We start from the raw sequence: 26,811 nt of genomic DNA, 5'->3' as shown, positions 1-26,811 counted from the left end.
AGCAAATCTGACAGCAAATCGTCAGCCCACAGAAGCCACCCTGGCTTAAATGGAATTCCAGAACCTTCTCATCCCCAGCCAGCTGCAAGAGGACAGGAGAGGAAGAGGCCCTTTGGACAAATGACAAAGGCTGACTGGAACAGATGACAAAGGCTGACTGGGACAAATAACAAGTGACGAGGCTCATGATTAAAAATACACAAATGTACACACAACACACAAAAAAATCATACACAGAGCAAAGTACAGGCTAACAAACTCAGTTTTTAAATAATAAAATACAATTAGGCTTGCAGACAGAAAGCTTTTCATAGCATCTTCTAATAGCAATTACAAGAAATTACAGAGCTAATTTTAAGAAGGGAAGAGCCGTTAATGCATTATCATCTGTGGAAAAGGGGAGCCTCAGTGATGGTAAGCCTGGATCACCCGTGGTGCCACACTCTGGACCAACAGTCGAGATGGCTCCCGACGTGCCACCTCTGCACGCCTCCCTCCCCCATTCCAGTGCTCTCACTTGCCTCTATCCCCGTGGGACACCAAGGCTGGCCTCACTCACTCGCTGGCCTCCCCACCTCCTGCTCCTCTCAAGGCCTCAGATCCGCGGACCAGCCCCCACCCGACAGGGGTCTCCCCTGAGGGCCCAGCCCCTGCCCAGCTTCCTCCGCTCAGAACCCTGCCCTGTCCTTGCTGGTCCTGAGTGTGAGCCCCACGACAGCAGGATCACACCCTCCCGTGCGCGCTCACACTGCTTTGCCCAACACCTGCACGCAGCTGCCATCCAGAGCACGTGCCGTCCACCGACCCATGAGCCAGGGTAACGGGGGCACGGAGAGCCCCCGGGCAGAGAATGTTCTTGTGACTCCACGCCTACACACTGTATAAACACTACCATTAGGCAAAGAGTTGCCACGGAGGCTAAGAACTGGTTTGTTACCAAAAACATATGCTTAGGAGCACCTGGATGGCTCGGTCAGTGAAGCAGCTGACTTCAGCTCAGGTCATGATCCCAGGGTCCTGGGATCGAGCCACCTCAGGCTCCCTGCTCAGCGGCGAGTCTGCCTCTCCCTCTGCCCCTGCCCCACGGCTCATGCATGTGTGCACGAACACTCTTCAACAAAAAAATAAAATCTTTAAAGAAAATAAAAACAAACATGCTTTGACTACAACTCAAACCCCCATCACTAGTCTGTCTGGTAATACTAGTAAAATAGATGAGGTTTATCATTGCAGACAGTTGTACAAAAAAGTACATGAACCAGAGAAGCTCAGTCATGAGAACTGAAACAAGCACATAAACTGAGGCACAAACCCCACGTGGATGACTTCCGTGCTGGTGTGAAGAGCCACACCCCCCGATTTCCGCCCTGGGCACAGGCTGTAATGTCTGTGACCAGGGGACCTCCAGGAAGCTAGTAAGCCTACACCAGATCAGTCACTGAAGCAGACCACGGAAGCACTTGTCCGTGTGTGGCACGTTCCCCCCAAACCAACACACTTCCCAACGCTTCTGCTTCTTCACATTTTCTCTAATAGATATTATGCCCAAGGAACAAAAGCGGAGGAGGGCCAGAATCTTGTCAAACGACAGCAAATGGACAAGCAGAAAAAAAGACAAACGTGTCCGTCCTGTCTCCACCCCCGAGCTGGGGATCGGCCCCCCTGCCCGGCCTGCAGCCACGAGGCCGCAGGCACCATCCCCCCCAGGTCAGAGGCTTCTGCACATGTAGCCGGCTTGGCCCTGGCCCACACCTCCAGGAAGGAACCTCTCTGCCCACCTGGACAGGCCCTCCGCCCCCGCCAGGTACCTTGTAGATGACGCCCCCTGTGGCAGAGCACGTCAGCATGTAATTTCCCTCCGAGTCAAAAGCGAAGAGCCGGCCCCGGGGCACTTGAACCTGCTTGTAGCCGCTGTAACCCGACAGCACAAAGGGGCCGGTGGCGTCGGCGGGGAGGCTGTCCTCGGACACCTTCAGGCCACTCCTGTGGATGTCCCACTGGATGAACTGCAACCAGGAAGCAGAGGCTGAGCGCTCGCTCAGCCACGGGGGCCCAGGCCAGACGTGGGGGTGCCAACAGGCCACCAGGAGAGGCAGTGCGGTGACCCCTTGGTCTGTGTTTTCCCAACACAATTCAAACATTTTTTTTAGAAAACAACATCTCAGAAAGAGCCCGCAACTTCACAGAAGAGCCTGAACTCTCTCTGGCCTGACTCCAGGAGAGGGAAAGGGTGGGCAACTGCCCGCACATGGATTCCCATCTCTCAAACAGGGGGGATGCACCATGTGATCGTTATTATTACTGTTGTTGTTGTTTCTAGGGTTAGAACCCAACTGGGTTTTTCCGACTTAGAAGAGAGCATAATTGCAAATATCTTCCCACCGTCTCAGCAGTGTAATCAATTGAACATGAGCAGAACTGTTATAAACTAGCTTCACGGCCTGTGGTGTACATAATCCTTTAGTCTACACCGTGGACAAGCTGTGTGACCACCTCTTCACTGAGACTCCTACTCAAATAAATAGGAAGTCAAGCTTTACCTTAAAAATCCCTCCCCATAGTTTCCAAATGCAGAATTTACTTTGAAATTACAGTTTTCAGTGAGGAATACAGGTACACAGTACAAAATCCAAGGGTACAGGTGGGTATACCTGAAAACCAAGTCTTCCTCTCTCCTCTCCTGCTGCCTCCCAGCCCAGCTCCCTTTCCTGGATCTGAACGTGTCCTTCCAGAAAGAATACACAAGGAGGCACTGATCTTCACTTATCATCTTTTTCTACTGGGCTTTCTGACTCCGCTCAGGCCTAGCCACACGGCCTCTAGGAAGCAACTCTATACACCCTGCTGTGACCCCTGATGACCCCAGCCAGCTCAACCCGGGCCCTAATCTGAACCCCGCATCCACCCAGAGTGGGAGGAGTCACTTCAGCTAAAACTTGGAGGGAGGCTGGGCTCTCCCTTTTCCTCGTCACCGACTCCCACTATGCCTGTTCAGACCTCACAACGGTCCCAAGACCAGTGACTATGACCGCCCCTTTGTATGGATGGCCTGCTGATGTGGAGAGGGGCCCCGAGGTCAGAGAGCCTGTGAAGGGCCCAGTCAGGGTTCATCTCAGCCCTCATGCTATTCTGCTGCCCTCTGGAATCTCAAGCCAAAGGAAGAAGCGTTCCGGGTCAAAATCCGGCTCCCGCCTACCTTCCCGTCCTCGCCGATGCTGTACACGGTGTTCTCGTCGTAACTGAACTCCACCGAGAAGACCTCCCCGCAGTGGGCCTTCCAGCTCATGGCGCACTCGTGCTGCTGCATATCTGCGGGGATGAGATGCCACTGAGACCCCCGCCAGGGCCCCAGGGAGGATCCGCCCATGACAGGCACCTTGGCCCTCCTCCCAAAGGGCTGGATCTGTTCTGGAGGTGGAGGATCTCCTGGAGCCTACAGGCATCCCAGAGCTGAGCCCTGCCAAAAAGCTCTCTCAGTGCACTAATTCTCTCCTCCGGTGTATTAAGCAGCGATTCAACAATTCTGAAGTTGAAGCTTTTCTCCCTGGGTCAAACACGAGGTTCAGGAATCCATGGCCAGAGACTGAGCTCATCTGGGAGGCACACAAGTCTAGGGAGAGAAACAAATGCTTCCTAGGAGGCCTCTGTAAGGTCCCATGGGGCGCCCGGGGCTCTGCTAGACTTGGTCCCTCATTACCTCCCAGACTCCAGAGTCTCCCGGGGCGGGCCTGCATGGAGCTGGGTTCCTCCAACAGCGCGCCCAATAACTCCACTGCATACCGGTCTAATGCTCTTACCAGGAGAAGGCACCAGCCACCCTCAGCAGAAGGCACGCCATTATTCTCATGTGCCCTCCTGGATCTCACTCCAGCCACAGGACTCGGACCACACAGCGCCACACTCAAGGACAGCTAAGCCCCACCACTCCCAGGCCCACGGACACCAACCATGTGCAGGGGGGCTGATTACAGAGGTTTGGAAAAGAGCCGACTTGGACCAAAATTAAGCCCTATTTCGAGCATCCTGAATTGGGTGGGCTTCTGCAATAGCTTCTAGTCCAGCCAGCAAAAATGCAACTTTCCTCTCTGGGCCACTGAAGGAGGGGACCAGACAGCCACGAGCATAGCTGCTTACCGAACAGCCGGATGACACCATCAGCTGCCCCCGTAACCAGCAGGTTCCCGTTGTGATTGAAAGCGGTGCAGTTGATGGCAATGGGTTCGGGGTCCAGAGAGAACTGGAGCTAGTTAAAAAACAAAACCAAACAAAAATACAACTAAATTTGAAACTGTAGAAGAATAACAACTCAATATTCAAGACAAATTCTTGTCTGAAAAGGGAAAGAGGACCAAGATTCGGAAGGGCACACGAGAGCATGGAAAGTGCGGGAAGGTTCCAGTTTCCAACTGTGACCGTACCTAGGTGCTCATGTGACAGCTTCTCTTCCCACTATACTGCACACCTCTGATCGCAAGATTCTTTTGTATGTACTCAGTATTTCATTAAAACTTTAAAGATAACAAGGAAACATAAAACTACTCTAAGTGTCTTTGAGGCAAAGAGGAAGATGAAGGATCTAACTAAGCTGTACAAGGGAAAGCACTGAGAGTGGCTGGAGGACAGACGTGTGCTGGGCCAGGTGGGGAGAACACCATGACCGGGAAGGGACAGCATGCAGGGGACAGCGCATGGGGAGGGCCTGCAGACGCAGGACACACTCGGAGGCTGGAGCAGCGGGGAAGGCCGACGGTGGGGGCCCTGCGGGGGTGTGGACCAGAAATCTGGAGGAACAGGCTCCGGGGTCTGTCGTTCCCTGCAGCAGGTCAGGGCCCACCACAGGATGTCGTGTAGCGTCCTACGAGGGGTACTTGAGACCCAGTCTAGGGTGTGTCCCTGGAAGCGCAGAGAAGTGGGCAGAATGGAAACGGTTTGCAGGTGGAGCGGATGGTGTCAGCCCACGGGCTCTGCAGGGTGAGGGAGGAGGGTGGCTCTGGAAGGGCACGCGGTTTCACAGTGGGGCACATGTGCTGAGACAAGGAAACTCGGGAGGAGAACAGACGTGGCAGGGCACGGTGGGCAAGAATTCCAGTGTGGCCCTGATCCCTGCGCCCCGGGGAGATCCCCAGAGGGGAATGCACCCCATCTCTACAGGCAGGTGCAGGGAGGCACAAACGGCCCATCTACAGGACAGGGACACTTCCCGGCATCCAGTGGCCTTGGGAACCCATCTATTGAACGCAAGGGCCACACCACATTTGCACCCCGAAACTAATTTCAGTAAGAAACATCAATGCCTTCTAAATGTGTGCATTTACACCTCATCTCTCTCTCTGGGCGCTCAGGGTCACTGCGGCAAGCACCTGCCACGGTGGGTGGGTGGTCCCCGGCTCCTGGGCCAGCTTTTGCCCGGCTGTCACTTCCCAGGAACCTGCACGTGTCCCCACTCCTTCCGGCTGCTGTTGGCACCTTTATGGTCACTATGTTAACAGGGAGTCAGAGACTCCGCTTGTCTCCTAAAAAACAAGCTGTTTGACTGCATAAGACAAAGTGAAAGAAGCCAATGGGACCACACTGTGAGATCCCGACTACACGATGTGATGGAGAAAGCAAAACTGTGGAGACACTAGAGAGATCGGCAGGTGCCAAGGTCTGAGGGGCGGAGGGGAGGAACAGGAGCACACAGGACCTTCAGGCTGCTTTTAGTGAAAATGGCCCATGTGGTACCATAATGGTACATACGTGTCCTCACCCACTTGTCGGGACCTAGACAGTGTACGACACAAAGACTGAGCCCGAGGGCAGACTGGGAGTGTGAGGGGGCCTCTGTTATAAAGAGAGTGCCGCTCTGCTGGGCGGGGGGCAGGAGCAGGGGGTAAATGGGAGATCTCTGGACCCTCCTCCCAATTTGGATGTGAACCAGAACTGCTCAAAAAAAAAAAATTTTTTTTTAAAGCCTTTCAATATAAACAAAATTAAATTTAAAAAATTTTTAATAAACCACAAGCGCCCTCTGATAGGCCGTGTGGGACTTCTACATCTGCGGCCCGATTCTGGATGACGCCAGTGGCCAGAAGCCAGCCTAGCTGGAGTGTGACTACTTTCCAACCCTTCGACTCTGAACCTGCTTCACCTACTGAAATCTGAGGAGACCAAAGCAAAGAGAGGACGAGGCTCATCAGAAGGCCCAGGAAACTGACACACAGGGCTACCCCAGGAGCGCAACCCCACACAGACCCACGAGGAGATCCCCAGGGGCAGGGCCGGCACCTGCTGCTTCATGGTTTTCGTGTCCCACAGCAGCAGCTTGCCGGGAACCTGGTTAGTACCCTTGCTGCCAATATCTGGAGCCGAGAAGTCCACCTGGGCAGCGAGGCTCGGAGCGGCGGCCGAACAGACGAAAGAGGCCCCGTTGGGGCTGCAGGCAAGTGACAGGATTCTGCAATACACGTGGGGCCAGGTCAGCATTGTGCCTCCCCCAGAGAAGTCAGGCTTCAGCTCTGAGGCAGGTCCTGCTACGGGGATGCGGCAGAAGGCCCAGCGCAGAACCAGCCCCGCAGAGCACAGCGGGTGTGGGCCGCGGCCTCCCACTCACCTGGGCATATCATCGTTGATGTTGATCTCACAGAGATTCTTCTTGGCTTCTGTGTCATAAAGACGCACCGTCCCCACACCACTGCCCAGCAAGAGCTAGAAGGAGAAGGGGCGGGGGATGCAAAGGACAGCTCATGCCTGGTCAGGGAGGACCACTGCGGGGCCAGGCCCACTCCTGTGAGGTGCGGGTCTGGGCAAGCTGCAGGGTGAGGCCCCGCCTCCACCCACCACCACACACTCGGGAGAAATCTGGCTAACATGGACCTCATTCAAAAATTACATGAAGAGGGGGACCTGGGTGGCTCAGTTGTTAAGCCTCTGCCTTCAGCTCAGGTCATGATCCCAGGGTCCTGGGATCGAGTCCTGCATCAGGCTCCCTGCTCAGCGGGAAGCCTGCTTCTCCCTCTCCCACTCCCCCTGCTTGTGTTCGTGCTCTCGCTAGCTCTCTCTGTCAAATAAGTAAATAATCTTAAAAAAAAAAAAAAATGACATGAACCCATCAGAGGTGACCTTGAACAGAGGCAAAACTTCAAAAGAAATCTATAGACTGGGAGAGAGGTATCGCCTCAGATACACCTGGAAATGTGCTAACTGATTAAATGAAGGCCCCTGACCTTCCCTCCCTTTCTGCCATTTTTCAGTCCCGGCAGTTCCCGTCCTCTCTTCTGGCTTCTCCTCTACCTGCCACACCTCCCTGGGTACTGGGCCCTGCCCCAGTGACATGTTCTGGGGAAACCTCTGACTCTGGGCCTGTTATGGCCTCCAGAAAAAATAGAAAAGGATATCCTTGCCTCCAGGCATTTGTGATTTACTGGGTAAAAAGCTTCAAAGATGATAACTGGTACTGCCAAAGGAAAGCGCCGGAAGCAAGTCTGAGGATATCCCCCAGGAATATTACCAACATTCTGAGCTCAAATTAACACCGGCAGATTAATACATGTAAAGGCTAAGTTCTGAGATCCTAGTATCATAAAGATAAATTCTGCAGGTTGTCAAAAATTATTGAAAAAAAAAATTGCCAATGAGGTTTGCTCCTTGGGCTGCCTTGTATGATCTCCTCGAAACAGAATACAATCAAAGAAAACACTATAAATCAACTTTACCTCCTAAACTACAAATCCTCTCCCAAACAGTAAAGTCCAAAAGGAAGAACACTGTACCAATAGCACTGTAGTAGACTTGTGGGGACCCTGAACAGGACACCATCCCCACCAGCCTAAGCTGTTACCCCGGGAGCCTGCCATGGGGAGGGGTCTCAGCAGGAGGAGGGGCAGCTGAGAACGTTCTCGGTGGGTTGTCAGAAACTGGACAGATGATGGGAGCTGGCGGGGGGCGGGGAACAGGAGGCAAGCTGGCATCTCCCTAGGTGGAGAGGAAGAACGACTCCCCACTAAACCCCCCAGCCAGGACACTCTGGATGCATGTCCCCCCAAACCCCAGTAGCAGAGAAGGGAGGGGTGGTTTGGCTGCCTCAGCTGAGCCTGTGGTGCCAGACGCCGGGGGATGGCCTCGGGACCTCCTCACTTAGACACAACAAGGCGGGCGTCCCCTCACCAGCCTGTCCCGCTTGGTGGCCCACTCTAGAGACAGCAGTGGCGACTTGGAAATGGAGGACGCTTTGGTCTGCATGATGGGGTTGAAGGACCACACTTTGATGACCCCGTCTACATCCAAGCTGGCGACCCTCCTTCCCGAGCAATCCACTCTAAGATGGAAGAGAGAAGGAGGCTGTTACCATCCCTGCCTGAGCCCACCATCCTCGTCAGCTGGAGCCCAGAGCATGGCCTCGCTGACTTCTCAACTGTCTCCCAAACTGCCTACACTCCAAGGATGGGCGTGGACTCTTTCTAGAAGTATTCATTCAGTCACCGGTCAAGAACTACTTAGCAAGAATCTATTCTGTGCTGAGCCCTGGGGGAAGCAGTGGGGACGGAGCAGCGGCGAGGGGCCCACGGCCCTGTGCCCAGAAAGCTGCGCCTCCTGCAGGACTCCAGAGCCACAGTCCCGCGAAAGGGAGCCCCTCACTCTCCCCAAACCACAGTCCACAAGGCCTCACAGAGCTCATGCTTTCACCATGCGTGACTAAAAACTTGTACATGGTGAAGGTTTACCGAAAAGTAAAACAACAAAACAACATATAGGAAATTATTTATATATACATATACATATATGTATATATATGTATATGTATATATAAAACATGTATATAAAACAACATAAAGCAAATTAAAGTTAAGTCTCAGTGAGTTAAAATAAAACTACAACTAAAACTAAAACTCATAGAGTTCCACAGTGAGAAAGGACAGAGAGGCTACCCAGGCCAAGAGCAGCTGTCCAGCCCTCCTCCGACTCTGGATGGATGACCGTGGTCCATCAGGGACCATCCCCCCGGAGGGACCTCCTTGCTGCCACACCTTCACATGCACAGCCTGACAAGCCAGGCCTCCCAGGGAGCCAGCCCCGCCAGCCCAGTCAGCACTTTCCCTGCCAGGGCCTCCCCCGGACCCCCGGAACCAAGCCCACCTGCAGTGCATGATAGAGGAGTGGTGCTCCCCGTACTCCTCCTGCCCCAGCACAATAAACGGCTGCTCGGGGCGGACCCCTCCGCCCTCGGCACCTGCTGCAGAAGCCCGTGTCAGCGTCTCCAGTGCCTCCACATGGGGCTCGGGGCAGGGCTCAGCCTCTGGGCCACTAGCCTCGGCCTTCTTCTCTGCGCTCTATGATAAGCAAAATGGGGACAAGTCAGCTGTGCGGGGTCTGCCCAGGTCCCAGCCCTTCACATCTGGGGACCTGCTGCAGGACAGCTAAGATGCCAGGCCACAGGATGCCGGGGGAGGCTCTGAGGGGCCACAGGCTCTAGAAGAAAGAGCTCTGGACACTAAGAGCAGCACCAGCTTGTCCAAGGAGAGGCAGATTCCTGCTCTGCCAGAGACCCTCCCCCTCTCAGAGGCCCTGCTGAGGGAGTCAGGGGCTGTGGGAACCCTGCCCTATCACAGCTGACACGACACAGGACAGGCTGACAATAAAAATCAGGGAGCACCCAGTAAGGGCCAGGCGCTGTATGCCTACATTTGATTCAATCATTTAATCCTGCCCCAAACCGTCCAGGATCCTATTATCAACCCCATCTGATAACTGTGGAAACTAAGACTGAAAGCAGAAGGTTAAATACGCTGCCCAAGGTCCAGAGCTGGATGCGAAGCCTCGCCCCACCATCCCATGAGACCGAGGCGACTGACCAGACATCGGGATGCAGACATGAGGACAGCGGCAGAACCACAACAAGGCCAGGCCCCTGCAGGCACCCCACACACCCTCTCTGCCTCCCCAGTGTTGGCTGGGGGTTGGCCCCCACAACTACTACTATTCCCCCTGACATAACCCGGGCCAGGGGGCACGGGCCAGGGCAGCCTTCACCACCCCCAAAGCCCTTGAGGCTCTTCAAAGTGCTCCTCGCATCACAGAAGCACAGCTCTACAGCAAAAATATAAGAGAGGGAGAGAGACCTCAAGCTCAGACAGGCGCCCTCTGGGAGAAGCTGAGCTCAGGCATGTCTCTAACCCGACGGGGTCAGAACAGGACCATCTGAGGTCAGAGCCACGAGGGTCTACTCCGCCGGCACACACAGGGCTGGGGAGCGGCAACAGTGCTTCTGACATCAGCCAGGAGCCCCAGACAGAGGGTAAGTGGTCAGGCAGGTGACATCGCTGGCAAATCGCTTGGATGTTTCACTTCAATCCGGAGCAAGTGACAGAGAGAGAAGCAGCTTTACTGCCAGGAAGGGTAGACCCCCATCCCATTTTCAGGGGAGAGGGGAGTCCCCAGGATCAGTGTCACGAGCACAAGTGCCTGGGTTCAGCACAACACCGCATGTCAGGGCAGCGTCTCCAGCATGGGACGCAGGAGGAAGGCACCCTGTGACCAAGCAAGGCTGGGTGATTCTGGGTGAAGGCAAGGGAAGCAGGTCTCTCCGGCCAAGCCTCAGAGAACCTGTAACCCATGAACAGCATTACATGGAAATTGGGAGGGGTACATGCAGGCCCTGCACTCCTCCACCGAGAGCCACGGCCCCCAAGGGCTGCCCCGCCAAGACCCAGCCATACCTGCAAAGTCATAGAGAAGAGCTCCTTCCTCTCCTTGCCGTGATCCTGCAAGCGCCGTTGCCGGTGCTGCGACCAGCTGGACTCCCCGGACGCCAGCCCGCCGAAGAGGCTCTTCCCATCTTTGGGCCCGCACGCCGTGTCCTTTCCCTTGGCAGTCTAGACAGCGAGACACCGGGTGGTGAAGGGCGGCTTCCTGCCGGAGGCCAGGCCATGACCCCTCAGCCAGCGGGGGAGGGGGGGGGCGCGGAGGCAGAAGCCAAGGAAGGGGGCAGCTTCTCTACCCCACAGCTCTTGGGGTGTGTGTGTGTACATGTACACACACACACACACACACACACACACACACACACACACCCCTTCATCTAACCAGAACAATTAACTCTAGCTAAGGGGCAGGAGACCTATGCCTACTGAGCGATGACTATGAGAGGGGTCAGGCCCCACGCTAAGTGTCAAAAATGGCTACAGGCAACTCAGTGTTTAGGCAATACAAAAAAAAATAATTATGCAACATATAGTCACCTCTCCAGAGCCCCAGAGGAACCAGTACCCTCTCTTATTTGGGCCAAGTATATGACAAAGCCAGCTGATGTTAACAAATACTGAGGTATTTGGAAATGATTACTAGGCAACCAGAAATTCTTAACAGAAATTACTGGAAATTCAAGGACCTCTGAGCAAGGTGGGAAAGGCCCTGTTTGATGGCAGGAGTGAAAAGGTGAGCAAGTTACAGCAGATGAATTCAATAACCCCCGCCCACTTCCATGGAGAGAAGATTCTTAATCTAGAGACTTTTTATTTTTAATTTTTTTTAAAGATGTATTTATTTATTCATTTTTTAAAAAGTTTTTTTTTGGGACGCCTGGGTGGCTCAGTTGGTTGGACGACTGCCTTCGGCTCAGGTCATGATCCCGGAGTCCTGGGATCGAGTCCCGCATCAGGCTCCCAGCTCCATGGGGAGTCTGCTTCTCCCTCTGACCTTCTCCTTGCTCATGCTCTCTCTCACTGTCTCTCTCTCAAATAAATAAATAAAATCTTTAAAAAAAAAAAAAAAAAAAAAAAAGTTTTTTTTTTTAATTTATTTGACAGACACACACAATGAGAGAGAGAACACAAGCAGGGGAGTGGCAGAGGGAGAAGCAGGCTTCCCACTGAGCAGGGAGCCCAATGCGGGACTGATCCCAGGACCCTGGGATGATGACCTGAGCTGAAGGCAATCACTTAACCAGCTGAGCCAGCCAGGGGCCCCTAAAGATGCATTTATAAGAGAGAGTGAGTATAGGGAGAGGGGCAGAGGGAGAGAAAGAATCCCAAGGAGACTCCCTACTGAGCACAGAGCCTGACTTGGGGCTTGATCCCATGACCCAGAGATCACAACCTGAGCCAAAATCAAGAGTCCGACGCTCAAGTGACTAAGCCACCCAGGAGCCCCTAGAGCCTTTTTAAAAGATGTCACCTCATCCTTCCAGATTATCTGGCTGGGCTGTTTCCAACCTTATTCCCACAAACTGTGATGGTCCCCTCCCTCCTCATTTTACAACTCTTAGCGAAAGGATCTGGATGCTAACAGCCACTCAGGTTTGAGACCAACCTCTTGGCAAGTCACTTGCACATAAGACGTGAGTCAAGAGAACTCAACCAAAGTGTGCTTGTTGCTTTCTACCCATTCTACTTTCTAGTTTTTATGTTAATATTAAACAACTTAACATGATTAACACAGATTCCTTGGGACCCTGGAGTCATGGGAAGAGTTGAAAAGGAAATTTTAAAGGACTATGAGTTCACATGGAACCTAACTGTAGCTGACCTTCATGGTACTGGTTATTTCTATTTTTCTGACTGAGGTGATCTCAGGGGTATCCACTTATGCTTGTAACAGAGGTTTCTTCTAGGGAAAGTATTTGATACTCTATATTCTGGCTTATTTTAGGAGTAGTAGGGTTCAAGATAAAAGATACAACCTAAAAGTCAAGATAAAAGAAATAACCTAAAAAAAAAACCAAAAAAACCCACAACAATAATGCACCAAAATAGATTACTCATTGAATGCTGACCATATACAAGGCACCATGCTAAGAACTTTACAAATGTTCCCTTAAAATAAAGATGAGGACATTAACAGGAGGAAGTCAGGCTTAGGTTAGGTTACTGCTCACACAGGGAGAGCTGGACAGAGGTGGAATTCCCACCCAAATCTGACAGCAAACCCCATGTCCCGAGAAACCTGATGAAAGCAACAGCATGAAAAGAGCACAGAGAAGAAAGTGACAATGAATAGAAAAGAAGAAATGTCATGTTCCCAGAACTAAATAACAAAGACAAGGCCCTTCTCACAGTACTTCTGGCCATTTCTGAGAAGTAAACCATGGTTCATGGAACACTGAAGAGGTTCCACAGTTTTAGAAAGTCCAAGAAGACTTCTCTAACATACCCAGAAGTAACAGTTGGTCAAGATATACAAGGAGGTCTTGAAACTAGTGCTGGCCCTCATTATAGGAATCCATTGATTCCTCCCCATATCTCTAAAGAAGAGGGAAAATCAGACCGAAGACTTCCCCAGGCTTAGCTATATATCTATCAGACGTAATAGACTTTAAGCCAAAGACTATGATAAGAAACAAAGAAGGTCATTATGTAATGATGAAGGGGTCCACGAAATAAAAGGATATGACACTTGAAAGTATTTATGCACCTGACACAGGAGCACCTAAACATACCCAGCAAATACCAAGGAGAAACAGGCAGCAATGCACTAATAGGGACTCCGATACCCCACTTTGAACAATGGAGAGACCATCCAGACAGAAAGTCAATAAGGAAACACTGCGTTGAACTACTTTTTACACTAGAAGGACCTAAAAGACAGACACAAAACATTCCATCCAAAAGCAACAGAATATACATTCTTTGCAAGCACACGGAACATTTCCAGGATAGATCACATGTTAGGCCACCAAACAAGGCTTAATAAACTTGAAAAGACTGGAAACATATCAGGCATCACAATCGTATCAAACTACAACTCAATCATAAGAAGAAAACTTAAAAATTCACAAGTATGTGGAGATCAAACAACATGTTTCTGAACAACCAATGGATCAGAGCAGAAATCAGAAAGAGAGGGGCGCCTGGGTGGCTCAGTGGGTTAAGCCGCTGCCTTCGGCTCAGGTCATGATCTCAGGGTCCTGGGATCAAGCCCCGCATCGGGCTCCTTGCTCAGTGGGGAGCCTGCTTCTCTCTCTGCCTCTGCCTGCCTCTCTGCCTGCTTGTGCTCTCTCTCTCTCTCTGTCAAATAAAAAAAATAAAATAAAATCTTTATTAAAAAAAAAAAAAGAAATCAGAAAGAGAAACCAAAAAATACCCTGAGACAAATGAAAACGTAAACACAGCACACCAAAACTGGTAAGATGCAGCAAGTGCAGTTCGAAGAGGAAAATTCATACCGGTAAATGCCTCCATCAGGAAAAGGGAAAAATTTCAAATGAACTTCCTCAAGAAACAAGAAAAACAAGTGAAGCCCAAAGTTATAAAGATCAGAATAAAGGTTGATGAAATAGAGAGTAAAAGGACAATATAAATGAGCAATAAAATTAATGGCCAGCTTTTTAAAAGATAAAATGACAAAACTTTACCAAGAGAAAAAGAGGACTAAAAGAAAAAAAAAAAGAATAATTCCAAGATACATCTCTAAAAACTCTCATATTCTAATAGAAAAGACAAAACAAACAAAAAACCAACAGTAGTAGAGGCTATGTTTTCGGATTAAATGTGGCTACGGCAACTCCATAGCCAGCTATGAGCACAGTGGGGAAGAGAAGGAAGATCACTTTCCTGGGTGGACAGCCATTTTCCAAAATAATGGGATCCAGGCAAGTGAGGAAGTCTCAAAAAGCCTGGACCAACTACAATGCAGTTGTGATAGATTTATCAGCCTGAGCAAGAGATCTTTACACTGGACACTGGAGAAGAAAAGGGAAAAGGATCCATACAATATTACATTCATGCCCTGGAAGTACGTGGACCACAGGGGGATCCAGCCTGGGCCCCGAGGGTGGGGAATGCCACAGAGGGCAGACAGGCACTCCGTGGCACGCTCTCCTTCCCCTGCCCATCCGCTACATCTGAGAGATGGCGTCTCTTCCCTTTTCAGTGCTAAGTCCATCAATGAGCCCGTACTGATGGAAGAGAGAGGCATGGGATGGACTTGAAATCCCTCTAGCTGACACACAAGTCACTCGTAGCACTTCCCCAGCCAGGACAGGAAATGCAACATGAAGAAGGACAAAGGCAGCGCTTCTCTTCAAGTCAAGATGGCAAGGAAGTTTCCAGTAGGTCTTCGGGTAAGGGCTGGACCATCCCCCAAAATGAAAATTCAAACAGGTGTTAACAAAAGGCACCACAATGAGCTGAAAAACTGCCTTGATAATGAGAGGGTAGTTTATGCCCAGAGAACCAGGGGCCTCCATGTGGCCTATGAGATTCTGCTTAGAGAGAGCTTCTCCTTCAGCCTCATCTCATTATTACTCAAGAAGAGTGAAAAGAACAAAAAACGATAAGGCAGATGAAAGCAGCTCTCCACGGAACACTTGAGTAAGTAGGTTAAGGTAAACTTGTGTCTAGCTACAAATACTCAATACAAATACTCAAATAAATGTTTACTGTGGTGATACTGGTAAGTCACAGTTTTGAAAGCAAACCTCATAAAAGTCTTAACTACCAGATTCACATAACATTCCAAATGGCCCAAATTACATTGTCATACTCTACTGTAATCTACCTGTCTCCTACAGTTCAGGACAAATATTTTAACCTTTGTTTTATCATTTCACTTTGCCTTTCTTTCTAGAGAGAGAGAAAAGTTAATTTTCAGTGGCCTGAATAGAGTTTCCCGGGCAGTCATCCAGATGGGCCAGGAAACAAGTCCCAGCAATCTGGTGTCGCCTGACGTAAAACAAAGCTACCAGAAGACAGGGCCTCATCACACTTAAAATCATAGAACAAAAGTTGTGGAAGAGGGCTCCCTCTTCCTCCGTCCTGTTAAAATCCATGGAAGCAGCCCCACTATGAAGTACTTTGATAGGAGTTAAAAATGCAGTTCGCTTTCCTTACATTGCAGCCAATTAAAGGTTATCTCTATAATAACCGGCAGCCCTATAGCTTCCTGAGTGGGAGTGAAAGGAGCGGCATCATAAGGCTGGCGGGAAGGATGGAGTGCAAGTTCAGGCTGGGTCACCGGCAGCGCAGGTGCCCTCAGGCACTATCCTAACAGAGATCCCAAAGGAGCTTGGGAGCTGTGGTTTTCGAGTCACTTCCATTTGTTTCTTAAGTCTTGCCTCAAGAGTCCTATAAAACCCAGAGTGCACCAGCATATATTGCGGCACGTCTGATAGCATGAACGTTTCAGGAGCAATGACCAGCAGTTGTGACGACCCATCACAAGTGGGCAAAATGCAGATGTGACTGAAATGTACAATGTTATATATAAATAATATTTAAAGCAGGAAAGCCTGATTATTTTATTTATTGCTAATGTAATAACACAGCCTATGTTTTTCTTTTGTTTCTTCATTAATAATAAAGAAAGAGAGCTCTGTTGTGTCAAAAGTGAAAAAAAAGACTGTGCTTCATAGGCACTAACAAAGCAAGGTGGCTCATTAAAAAGCCAATGTCATTAAAAAGTTAAAACCAATGTATTATTAAAATCACAAGAAGTAATCATACAACTAACTGCATTTGGTATTGGTAAGAGAGCATCTCAAAATTATACACTCAAATTTGGTGGGTTAACTGTGACAGAAGAATTAAAAAATTAGAAGGTGCCCCAGAGGAGGGAGAGCAGGATGGTGAGTGGTGTAGAAATCATGCCATAAGGGAAACCAGTGGAGGGGAGAGGGAAGAATGAACAGAGAGTACTCAGCATGGAAAGATAGGAAGCGTCCTAACAAAAAGCCTTATTTTATGTAGCTCGAAGGGCAAAGCTAACATCAGCAAGTGAAAATTACAGCGTTTTTTTTTTTTAATTTTATTATTTATTTGACAGACAGAGATCACAAATAGGCAAAGAGGAAGGCAGAGAGAGAGAGGGATAAGCAGGCTCCCTGCTGAGCAGAGAGCCCGATGTGGGGCTCGATCCCAGGGCCTTGGGATCATGACGTGAGCCGAAGGCAGAGGTTTAACCCACTGAGCCACCCAGGTGCCTCAAAATTATAGCGGTTTCTACATACAGCTTTCTAACAGGAAAATATCCTCACACTAGCAAGTAGTGAGATCCACATCACAGGAGGCAATCAAAGGATGTGCTCCTCTACAAAATAGAAGTGGGGGGCCAAAATGATCTTTAAGCTTCCTCCAACTATAAAGTTCTGAATTTCCTGAACCTCAAATATACTAGTTATTTTCAGAATTGAAACATCAATGTGGAGTCCTACAAATTAATAAAATCGCAAGTGACCCCATTTTTCAGATGACAGACATCTATTATCCCATTTCCCTTTCCATGAAATGGAAAGAGAGCTACCTCCACTCTGTTAACATACCATACAGTGACCCAAGTTCTGTTGGAATATATTTAGAGGCAAGGACTGCTTGCTGTGAACGACATTCTTACCCTCATCCCTTGAACATGAACTACACAAACAAGTTCCAATCCCATTCCCATCTCATCATGTGACACTTAGTTCCTGAACACATAAAGAACAAGGCCGCAGACTTAACCCCAAAGAACCCATCCTCGGTTTTTCTTTCATTTTAAGTCAATGAAATTGAATTTCATAATTTCATGCATTTTTCAAGAGCCCGAGCACCCCATCCATGATCTATTACACTTAGAAAATATTGAACTATGACAGGGATCTCCAGAGCAAATGGCAAAACTTACTCAGCCACATTCCACAGAACTGGAATTCAGAAAACCCGCCATGGGCATCACCAGGATGGCTCTGTGACGGCCGCAGGCCTCCTGAATGCCAGGTGAGAGTCATTTAGCGTGGCTGGGACCTGGGGTCTCCGAGCTGAAGCGGGGACCCAGGAAGGCCAGTGCCCTTGCTAAGACCACCAGCGCTGCTACAGTGTACTGGGCATGCACAGTCTGCCAGTTCCATGAAGTCTCCCCCTAGGCAAGACGTGTCTGTATCGTCTCAAGCAAATCAGGGTGACTTTCAGCCATCTGAGCAAGGACGCTGAACAAGGAGCCGCAGCTGAAAGGACATCACCTGCCTCTGAAGCCCACACTCTTCCCTCCCCAGTGCCCTGCTCAGCATCTGCACTTCAGCAGCAAAACAGCCCCGCAGGTCCCGGGGCACATGCCCCGCTTCCCCGCTGCAAGGAGCAGCCCCAAACTGCTGCGTCACTTGTAACGGTTCCCGAGCCAAGGGTGGCGGGAGAGGAAGGCCGCGATTATGATGACTGCCTTTATCTGTAACGAATAAAAATACATTAAAAGAGCAAGGATCCTCGGCCAAGCAAGGAAGCATGACTGTGGGTCTGTTAAACTTTCACTCTGGAAGGCACTGCTGAAAGCCATGAATTCTGACCAACTCTGCCAGGAAAAGTCCTCAGTGGGACCCAGGGCTGTTTTGGACATGAACTAGCATAAAAGAAATTCCCCTGCGAGCGGCTATCAAAGTGAAAAATAGCGAGAGGCCTTTGCGGAATCAGTAAATCCCAGCTTGTAAAAGCAACGCACTGATTCAGAAGTAACTCTAACTTACTCCTTTTCTACACACTGCTTTAGATCACCCAAAATTCAAAATTCCAGAATTGCCTGAATTCACCCTCAAGCCACCACACCCCAGTCACAAGTGCTCACGAGTTCAGAGGAGCTTAGGAGGGAAAGGGAAGAGATTCAAAGCGCACTGCTCACAGCCAGGCTGCTGCTCCCCTGCGGGCTGTCACAGCTTTCAGGCTTGGCACAGGAGTGCGGGCGGTGTAGAGGGCAGGGGGCTGGGGGAGAGGTCCCTCCAGATTAGACGTGGGTCTGAGACCTGGCCCGACCCTTGGTCCACAGCACCCACCAGCCTCCCATCTCACTGTGCCCACACCACCTGCAGCTGCGGCCGGAAGAGGGGAAGGGGGGCGGGCGGGCAGAGGCTGTGCGAGGTGATTTCCTCCTCACTGCCTCAGCGCCTCCATCCTGCTCTTATCTGTGGCCTGGCCCTGCGGCACTGCCTGCCGGTGAGAAGGAGGTGGGGAGGAAGGAAGAAAGGGAGTGAGATGTGAAGTTAGGATCTCACCAGCATACCAGAGAAATCAGTCCTAAGAACAGAACAAACAAAGTCGGAAAATACAGTCTCGGAAGCCAGGGGCCTCTTGGCAGTTAGAAACGCAGGCCTTGCACTCACCTGACCGCTGAGAGGCTCTTTCCTGGCTGAGCTCGGAGCCTGAGAGGGACCCTGGGCAGGCGACAACCTTGAGGGGCTCTTCTTACTCTGAGGCAGCAGGGAGGACAGGAAACCCACTCGAGGCGACTGCGACAGGGAAGTGTTCCTCTGGCTGCACACCATGGCCCTGGACCAGCAGACACACAAGGTCACAGGGCTGGAGGGGGACCCAAGAGGACCCAAAGCACAGGCCTCCTGGGCTCTGGACGGCACCGGGGCGTGGCCCGGCTTTCAGGTGGCATTATCCCTGAGACCGCCTCCTGTACCCAGGGGAGCCTGCAGCCTCTCTGGCACGACTGGGACGCCCGCCGCACTCTGAGGGCCGAGGTACAGTTCAGAGCCATGCGCTCCAATAACCACCTAGCCACTCGTGCCACTGAGCCCCTGGCACGCCGTCAGTCCCACAGGCCCTGTGCTGGAGAAGCACGACACTCCTCGGGATTCAAGCCTCAGCAGGAAAACGGAGCAAAATAGCTCACGGGTCCTTCGTTTCTGTTCAACCCACACTGAAACGATATCGTGGACATACTGGGCTAAATAAAATACTTCCTAAAATTAACTGCACCTGTTTCTTTTTACTGAGTATTAAGTACAATTTTTAAAAAAAAGATTTTATTTATTTAACAAAGAGACCCAGCGAGAGAGGGAACACAAGCAGGGGGAGTGGGAGAGGGAGAATAGGTTTCTCATGGAGCAGGGAGCCCAATGTGGGGCTCAATCCCAGGACCCTGGGATCATGACCTGAGCGGCAGGCAGACGCTTAACAACTGAGCCACCCAGGCACCCCTAAGTACAAATTTTTATGTGCTGTTTTTGGCTTGCCCTGGGGTTCCACTGCACCAGGCTAGCTCAGACACCAGCGCAGTTTCCCCCAGTATAGCACCTGGCCTCGTGTAGGTCTGGAATCTGCCTGCCTGGCTTTGCATCCTGATTCACCAGTCGTTAGCTGTGGGACCACTGTGAGCCCCGGTATCTTCAACGGCTACCATTGTTCTCATCAGCTGGGGCCTCCGCTCTAACTGGCTGTGTTCTAAGCTAGCTGCTAGCCACCCACCTGCCTACCTCTCCAAAGCCTCGGGTGGGAGCACGCTTTCACCACACACTGCATCCAACCTTTTCATCCGCAAGGCACTGCTTTCAACACACACACACACACACGCGCGCGCGCACACACGCACACTTCCTGAGGCTTTAGGACAGCGTCTGTGTTTATTTACCCAGATGTGCACATCTGGGTGTGCAGGCCCCTCCCTTGGGGCAGGTTCAGAGGCTAGAGGGCTTTAAAAGCCAGGGGAGCTTACTTAGAAAGCTCAGGCGGGAACAGTGAGGGCCAAGGAGGCTCTCCAGCAATTCCCTGTCACCAGGAATGGAGGGGAGGGTCAGGGTGAGGCGACAGGGGACAGATTAGAGGAGGGGACCGCCCACCCGCCCCTCCCACCCAAGCAGGCGCACACTCACAGCTCCGAGTCCCCCAGGCGGTCCATGTGGGAGACATAAGGAGGCAACTGGTGCTGGACCAAGGCCTCTTCCTCCTCCGGCTGCAGCTCCTCTTTCTTCAGGCGGTGGATTTCGGCTTGCAGGGCGAAAAGCTGAGTGGGGGTGCGGGCGAGTTAGATGGTGACCTCACCCCATCTTCCCTCTGCTAAGGAGCAGCAGACACAGCACGTCCAACACCCAGCCTCCTCCAACACCCAGCCGTCCAACATCCAGCCTCGTGGGCCTCGGGGCACCAGCCCAACCCTCTGCTCACCACCCAGTGAGATACCAGGCCAGGGGCAGCTGTTCCTTGACTATACTGAAGTGAGACACCGACAACTGTCAGACACACAAATCCCACTTTCTTTCTTTTCGTCATTTGACTTGCTTCTTCCTGAATTCATGGAGAAAAACAGCTCCACCCAGTCCTGTTTTGCTCTTTGGAAAATCTACAAAATCAGGCTCTGGAAGTCTCATGGATAATTTTTTTTTTTTTAAACACAGTTCAGCATTTTTGACCTTATGCCTGAAAAAAATTATATACACACACGCACCTAAAATGCAAACAGCTTATAATCTTCCTTTTTCCGAAAATATGACCTACAGTTGCCTTAATTTCAACAGCAGAGAAGTGCTCCTCCGACAAAATATAAAGGCGAATGTGGGTCCCCCAGCTCCAGCGTTTTACCCAACTAGAGGCTCCTGGAGCTGAGCAGAACAATGACTATACATGGGCTGTAAACAACACAGATGTGGACATACAGGACTGGGGGCACAAAAGAGACACAGGAAAGCACATAGTCTTCTTCCTCTCAAAGTTCATTACCATTGCTATGTTATTCATGCTTTACACGGGACTTATAATATGAACCTGACCTCTGTTTCCAGAGACTATTACAGCCCCCCAAATCTCCAATACTGCCTCTCTGGTGACTCACTTACATCTGAGATTAGTGCTTCCCTATTTTTAATCAGCCCTCCACCACCACTACCTAATTTCACATACAAAAAGCAGAAGTTCTTCCCAAGAAGCAAGCGTGTTTAGAACAAACCTTCTGGCGAAGAACTTCATTTTCTTCTTGAACCTGGTTGGTCCTCTGGCATTCCGCATCGAAGTTCAGGATTACGGGAACTGGTGCCCAAAGTTAAAGAAAAAGCCTGCCTGCGATGATTAAAAGCCCTTCCCAAACTCTTGATACAGCAGCAAAACCCTTGAACACGAGTTACAGGGAGCAGAGGACAGACTTAGTCCTGCAGGCTCTCCACAGTTGTATGGAATCTCTCCCTTGAAGCTGGGTCTGGCCTTTCTCCAGAGACTCACACTCACGCCAATCTGGCTGGTCAGCCCACAAAGAGGACATAAATCTAAACCTGAGTGTTTTCTCCCTAAACACCAGCAGCAAAGAGCTCACACTCAGTGGGCCTCCCAGCCAGTGCAGGCCATAGCAAGGTCAGGGCAGACAGTGAGAAGCGATCCCAGGGGCCAGCTGGTCTACCATCTGGGCAGAAGCCTCAGCCACTTGGCTTGCCCCTCCCCAGTCTGTACCTCTTCCTAGTAAAGGTATAGACTGAGGAGAACGCTTTCTGCAGACTGGACAGTCCCGTGCCATGCTATGAATATCATTCTAGGTCAGGGTGTCCATCTTTCCCACCACCTTAAACAGCTTCAGTCAAGGGGAGCACAAAGCAGGCAAAGGGTCTTGGTCCTGGGGAAGTGAACTGTAGCTCAAATGTGTGTGACCTAGTTTGCAGGGCACTGTCTTGCACTGAAAAGACCTTCAGTGACATTTCCGATTTCCATAGAGGGCCCATATGGTCGTGTCATAACCACCACTGGGCTGAGCCCCCTGCTAGTCTAGCCTGAAAGCCCTCAGGATAAAAAGCAATAGGGGACAAGGAGGAGGAGGGGCTTTTATACCTGGCAAGAGTGGAATTCACCCTCAGACCCACAGCACAAAAGGAAGGGGCACCCTTCCTACCTCCACCAGCTGTCTCTCCCAGAGGCCGAAATGGGTCACCTGTGGGTGGGCCCATAAACACCCAATTTGTCAGTGACTCACCAGGCAGCAACCTCCAAGCCGGATTCCCTTTTCCTCCTCTAGAATTTCAGCCTAAAGGGCATGAGCCCTGGAGGATATCCTGGGCCTCAAGAATGCAGGCTTTCCACGACAAAATGGTAAACCCGGTGGGCTACAATTTATTTACATTCTCCCTCTCTTAACTATCCATACACACATTCTGAGAGCCGCTCTGTTTTCTGGCAAGTTGAGAAACACGGAGGTAGCTGTCAGAGAGTGACCCAAACGCGAACACAGGAAGGAAGCTCTAGCCCAAGAAGTATTCTGACCTCCTACCTGATCTCAACAAGGCAAGTAACACCCTGAGGGGCACAGGGCACGCACGGACAGGGTATTCTCCAGGCTGGCCAGTTGCAAAGAGCAGCAGCTGCACCAGCTCAGCCCTATCTGAGGGCTCCCAGCAGGGCCAGGCACTTGGACCTCATTGCTACTACTGTCCCAACTCGTGCATGTCAGCTACTGCTTCAGCAGCGGCACAATGAAGATTCATGATTTCCTGGCCTGCTGACAAAAATAACCACGGTCTGTCCAGCCCCCTCACATAACACATGACAACGATGCTGGGGCAGTGCATCGAGAGCAGCGGCCACTGATCACGCTGTCTGGGCAGACCAGGCCCACAGCCCCAGGCAGCTGGGAGGATATGCATGCACTGAAACAGGACGCTCAGGAAGTTGTGCAGGGACACAATGAAGGTATCGGCCCACTGTCGAGAGAAGTAGGTAGCGAAGGTGGGGTTGGTGTCTGGGGATGGCAGGAAGGGCAGGACAAACCAATCCTTCCACTCGGCCTGGTTCTGGAGCTCTGTGGCCTGCTTTGCAAAGAACTCTTGAGCTTTGTCATTTCTGTTTGTCTGCCAAGACAAAGAGGAGGCAGCAGAAAGGGGTACGAGACAGAAGTCCAGAATTAAGATAAGTCATTACTGCACAAAAGAGAGCCTCTAGATAGCAGCCTACCAGAAAAGTGGCCAAATATAATCTACAAATGCCATAAAGGATAATACTTTTCTCAAGTTCCTTGTAATTTCTAAGAAGCTGGTTTAAATTGAAACCCTGAAGATAAATGCCATCCTAAAAATTGATTCCTAGTTGATTTCCAAACAATCCAAGTGACTTATCCCCCGGGGTCAGCTATAATTTTTATTACTCAAACTTTAACCCAGCTACTTATATTCTTTGAAACGCCACCCAGGCTTATGTGCTTAAAACAAGAAAGGAAATAGGAATGAGGAAGACAGGTCAGCTGATCTACAGAGGAGAAGGGAAAAAAAGTAGGAAAACAGTAAAAAATAATTCGCACTATAACTGTTCCCCTCTTTCCCACAGGAACACAGAGTCCTCCCTAGAAATTAAAAAGGAAATCTATTTCAGGGTCAAAGAACTCTCTCCAAGGAATCCCGGAATGAACAAGCACCTGGATGGTGTAGACAAGATAAAAGCGGAACAGGCTGGTTTTCAGCTTGTTGATGGTGGGTCTATATATATCCTCCAAGCGACTGAAGAGTCGCCGTTCCAGGTAACTCCAGTAATCCCGAAGGGCAGCCAAGTCATACACCTGCATTAACTGCTGCAACTGGTCCACAATCTTGTCCACCTGGTGGAGAAAGATGAGATGGAGAATGTGGTGAAGGACAAGAGGGAATTTTCCCATCACTTCACAGAGCTAATACAGCTTTTTCCTCTTGCTGTGGCTTCTGATGTTAGAGGGTTTTTTGTTTGTTTTGTTTTGTTTTTTAATTAGCCATCTATAAAATGTACAAAACATTGTAATATAATAGCTTTTGAGTTATTTTCTGACGTTAGAAATGTGGTTTGACCCTGTAGCAAGCATGGAAATGTCAAGCGTAAAAGCACAAAGCAGGAGAACCTGAGTCTAGGTCTTGGATCAGTGTGTCTGGCTTATGCAACCAACTTGAAAATGTTACTTCAACTCTTTGGTCTCAGTGGCCTAAGATTTGAAAACAAAAAACCAGAGAGACAACCTCCATCATCCCTCTCCCAGCTCCACCATTCCAGGAGTCCTAGACTCAGGAAGAGATGCACTGACTGACCCAAATCCTGGTAGCTTATCAGACTGTCAACCAAAGAAGTCACCTCCATGTGAGAAATCACACCGGAGGACACAGTATTGCCTCTCTCTCAGTTCACCTGTCAACACCAGTTAGACTCAGCAAGCACACGAATCACACACATACACATTCCAAGAACCTCTAAACAGAAAATCATGTCTGAGCAGGGGAAATATAACGTTCTAAAATGTACAAGGTCTTCCTCAACTGCGGAGACAAAATTGCCAGTAAGTCCCCCACAATGCCATTTTAAACAAACACCAAAAGATACCCAGCTAACATTTTGGGCTGCAGACCCCTTTGCTCCCAATGCCATCAGAAGCTAACTTTTTCATATTTCTGTTGCCCAAACTTAACTATCTACCCAACCTTATCTCCTAAAACCCTTATCTTCATCCTGGCCAGTTGGCCAGCACCTGCTCGGAGACTGGCGTGGAGGACAGACACCCGGACCAGGAGTCAGGGCACCTGGGCTCCAGCCTCAGCGATGCTCCTGACTCGCTGGGCAACTTCAGGCAAGTCTCGTCCCCTCTCAGGACCTCAGTTCCTCATGTGTCAAGGGAGGGCCAGACGCGCTGATGCAGACGGTCCCCCCGGGCGCACTGACAGCGCGGCTCCCGCCCCGGAGGGCAGAGCTTGGGGGGAGCCCGCTCCAGTCTCCCTCGGGGCCGCCTCTGCCCGCGCCGCACCCGCCGGCCCCTCACCCGGAACCCTTTCTCCTTGTCCGCCTTGATCTCGGCGTCCAGCTGCCTCAGCGTGTGCGTAAAGCCGCGGAAGAGCAGATACTCCCGGACCAGCTCGTCAGTGCGCTCCACAGCCTCCGCCATCGCTGCGCGAGCGCCGTGAGCGGCCGCGGCAGGCAAGAGGCGGAGAGGCGGGGTCTCGCCGCGCGGGGCGGAGCCGGCCGCCGGCGCCAAGCACGTCACGCCGCGGCCCGCCTAGCAGCCCGCACGCAACGCGCGCCGCGCGCCTGTGGCCCCGCCCCGGTCCCGCCCCTAGCCCTGCCCAGCCACTTCCGTCAGCATCAGCCTCCGGGAGGAGCGACTGAACTACCCTTTGCTCGCCTGGCTTTCCAGGCGTCCCTGGCGCCGGCTTTGTGATCTGACTTATTGAAAGCGGCGGCTGCTGTCCAAGTCAAGCAGGGTTGGACCTTGGAGACCATCCCAGATAGTCACGAGGCGGGCAGGGGGTGAGGTGCCCTGCTCATTGGCATTCCATCGCGGAATCCTCTGTGCCGCGTCCTCGTTTTACAAATAAGGGAAACTGGAGTCCGGAGGGAAAGTGACTTGTGTGCAGTCACACAACTAGTTGTGTCATCACAGAGTGCTAGAGAAAAGCCTTGCTTTCATTAGTACGACTACCCAACTACAAGGCAAGATAACCAAGATAAAAGAAAAAAGAAAACAAATTTCAAAACAGTCTGTAAACTGCGGTCCCAGGTTTTTTAGAAAAGAAAAAAGGGTATGCGTGTATGCGTTTGTGTGTACCTTTTGAAACTTAAGGAAGATTATACAACTCACCGCTTATGGTTGTTTTCTCTAAGAGGTGAGACTATGAGGTACTTTCACTTCCTATTTTTTACTTTTGTTTGAAATGCTTACAAACTAATTTTATATATTTATAAATATTTTTGTAAGCAGGGAATAGCCAGTATCTTTGAGACTTCCATTTCTCCTCTGTAAAATAGTGACAGTGATATCAGAGTATCACTGCAGAATAATGAAAATTTAGTAAGATTGTTGGTGTAAAAAACTTAGCACAATGAATAGCCCATCATTCAAATGCAGTATTCGATCCCTTCTTCCCTCTAGTGGTATGGCTTTCTGTGTTTATCAAAGTACAACTCACAGAATCATTACCACCACTTTGTCTAGACCCTCCCACCCAAATATATGGATATTTAACTCCAAAGGGGGTCTGATATGCACTAGGGAGCCCCAAAAAGATAACAGGGAGCAAGCCACAATAAGACAAGTTTCACCTTCTGCCTGCTTTAGCTGTGTTCACAGGTGTCAGTATTCCCCAGGCACCCAGGCTTGACCCACAGGGCACAGAAGGAGAGTCACCGCTGTGACTAGTAGGAGGACCAGACCAAAATCCTACTTTGACTGGGATGT

At 50.7% G+C, this 26,811-nt stretch overlaps 1 protein-coding gene across 3 annotated transcripts in view; it reads right to left on the bottom strand.

Moving 5' to 3' along the window:
- The window catches only part of LOC111151921 (WD repeat-containing protein 91), a 30,346-nt gene extending 4,815 nt beyond the window's left edge, over positions 1–25,531 (bottom strand). Inside the window, exons 1-14 of one of the 3 annotated variants that reach the window (XM_022510127.1) lie at positions 25,399–25,531; positions 24,040–24,219; positions 23,272–23,479; positions 21,601–21,683; positions 20,531–20,661; positions 19,034–19,199; positions 10,690–10,850; positions 9,115–9,306; positions 8,146–8,296; positions 6,593–6,687; positions 6,268–6,436; positions 4,135–4,243; positions 3,197–3,309; positions 1,809–2,006 (exon numbers count right to left, since the gene is read on the bottom strand). In XM_022510127.1, coding sequence (XP_022365835.1) covers positions 1,809–2,006; positions 3,197–3,309; positions 4,135–4,243; positions 6,268–6,436; positions 6,593–6,687; positions 8,146–8,296; positions 9,115–9,306; positions 10,690–10,850; positions 19,034–19,199; positions 20,531–20,661; positions 21,601–21,683; positions 23,272–23,479; positions 24,040–24,219; positions 25,399–25,521 — 2,079 coding nt within the window. In that variant the 5' untranslated portion in view covers positions 25,522–25,531. The other 2 variants (XM_022510126.1, XM_022510128.1) reach the window with 2 other exon arrangements.
- Between the last annotated feature and the right edge of the window lie 1,280 nt (positions 25,532–26,811).

Source organism: Enhydra lutris, unplaced genomic scaffold (genome assembly GCF_002288905.1).
Source record: "Enhydra lutris kenyoni isolate GAN:26980312 unplaced genomic scaffold, ASM228890v2 scaffoldscaffold27, whole genome shotgun sequence".
Taxonomy (NCBI): Eukaryota; Metazoa; Chordata; class Mammalia; order Carnivora; family Mustelidae; genus Enhydra; species Enhydra lutris.
The sequence above is the reverse complement of the archived record's forward strand: the minus strand, read 5'-3'. Positions and strand labels throughout refer to the sequence as shown.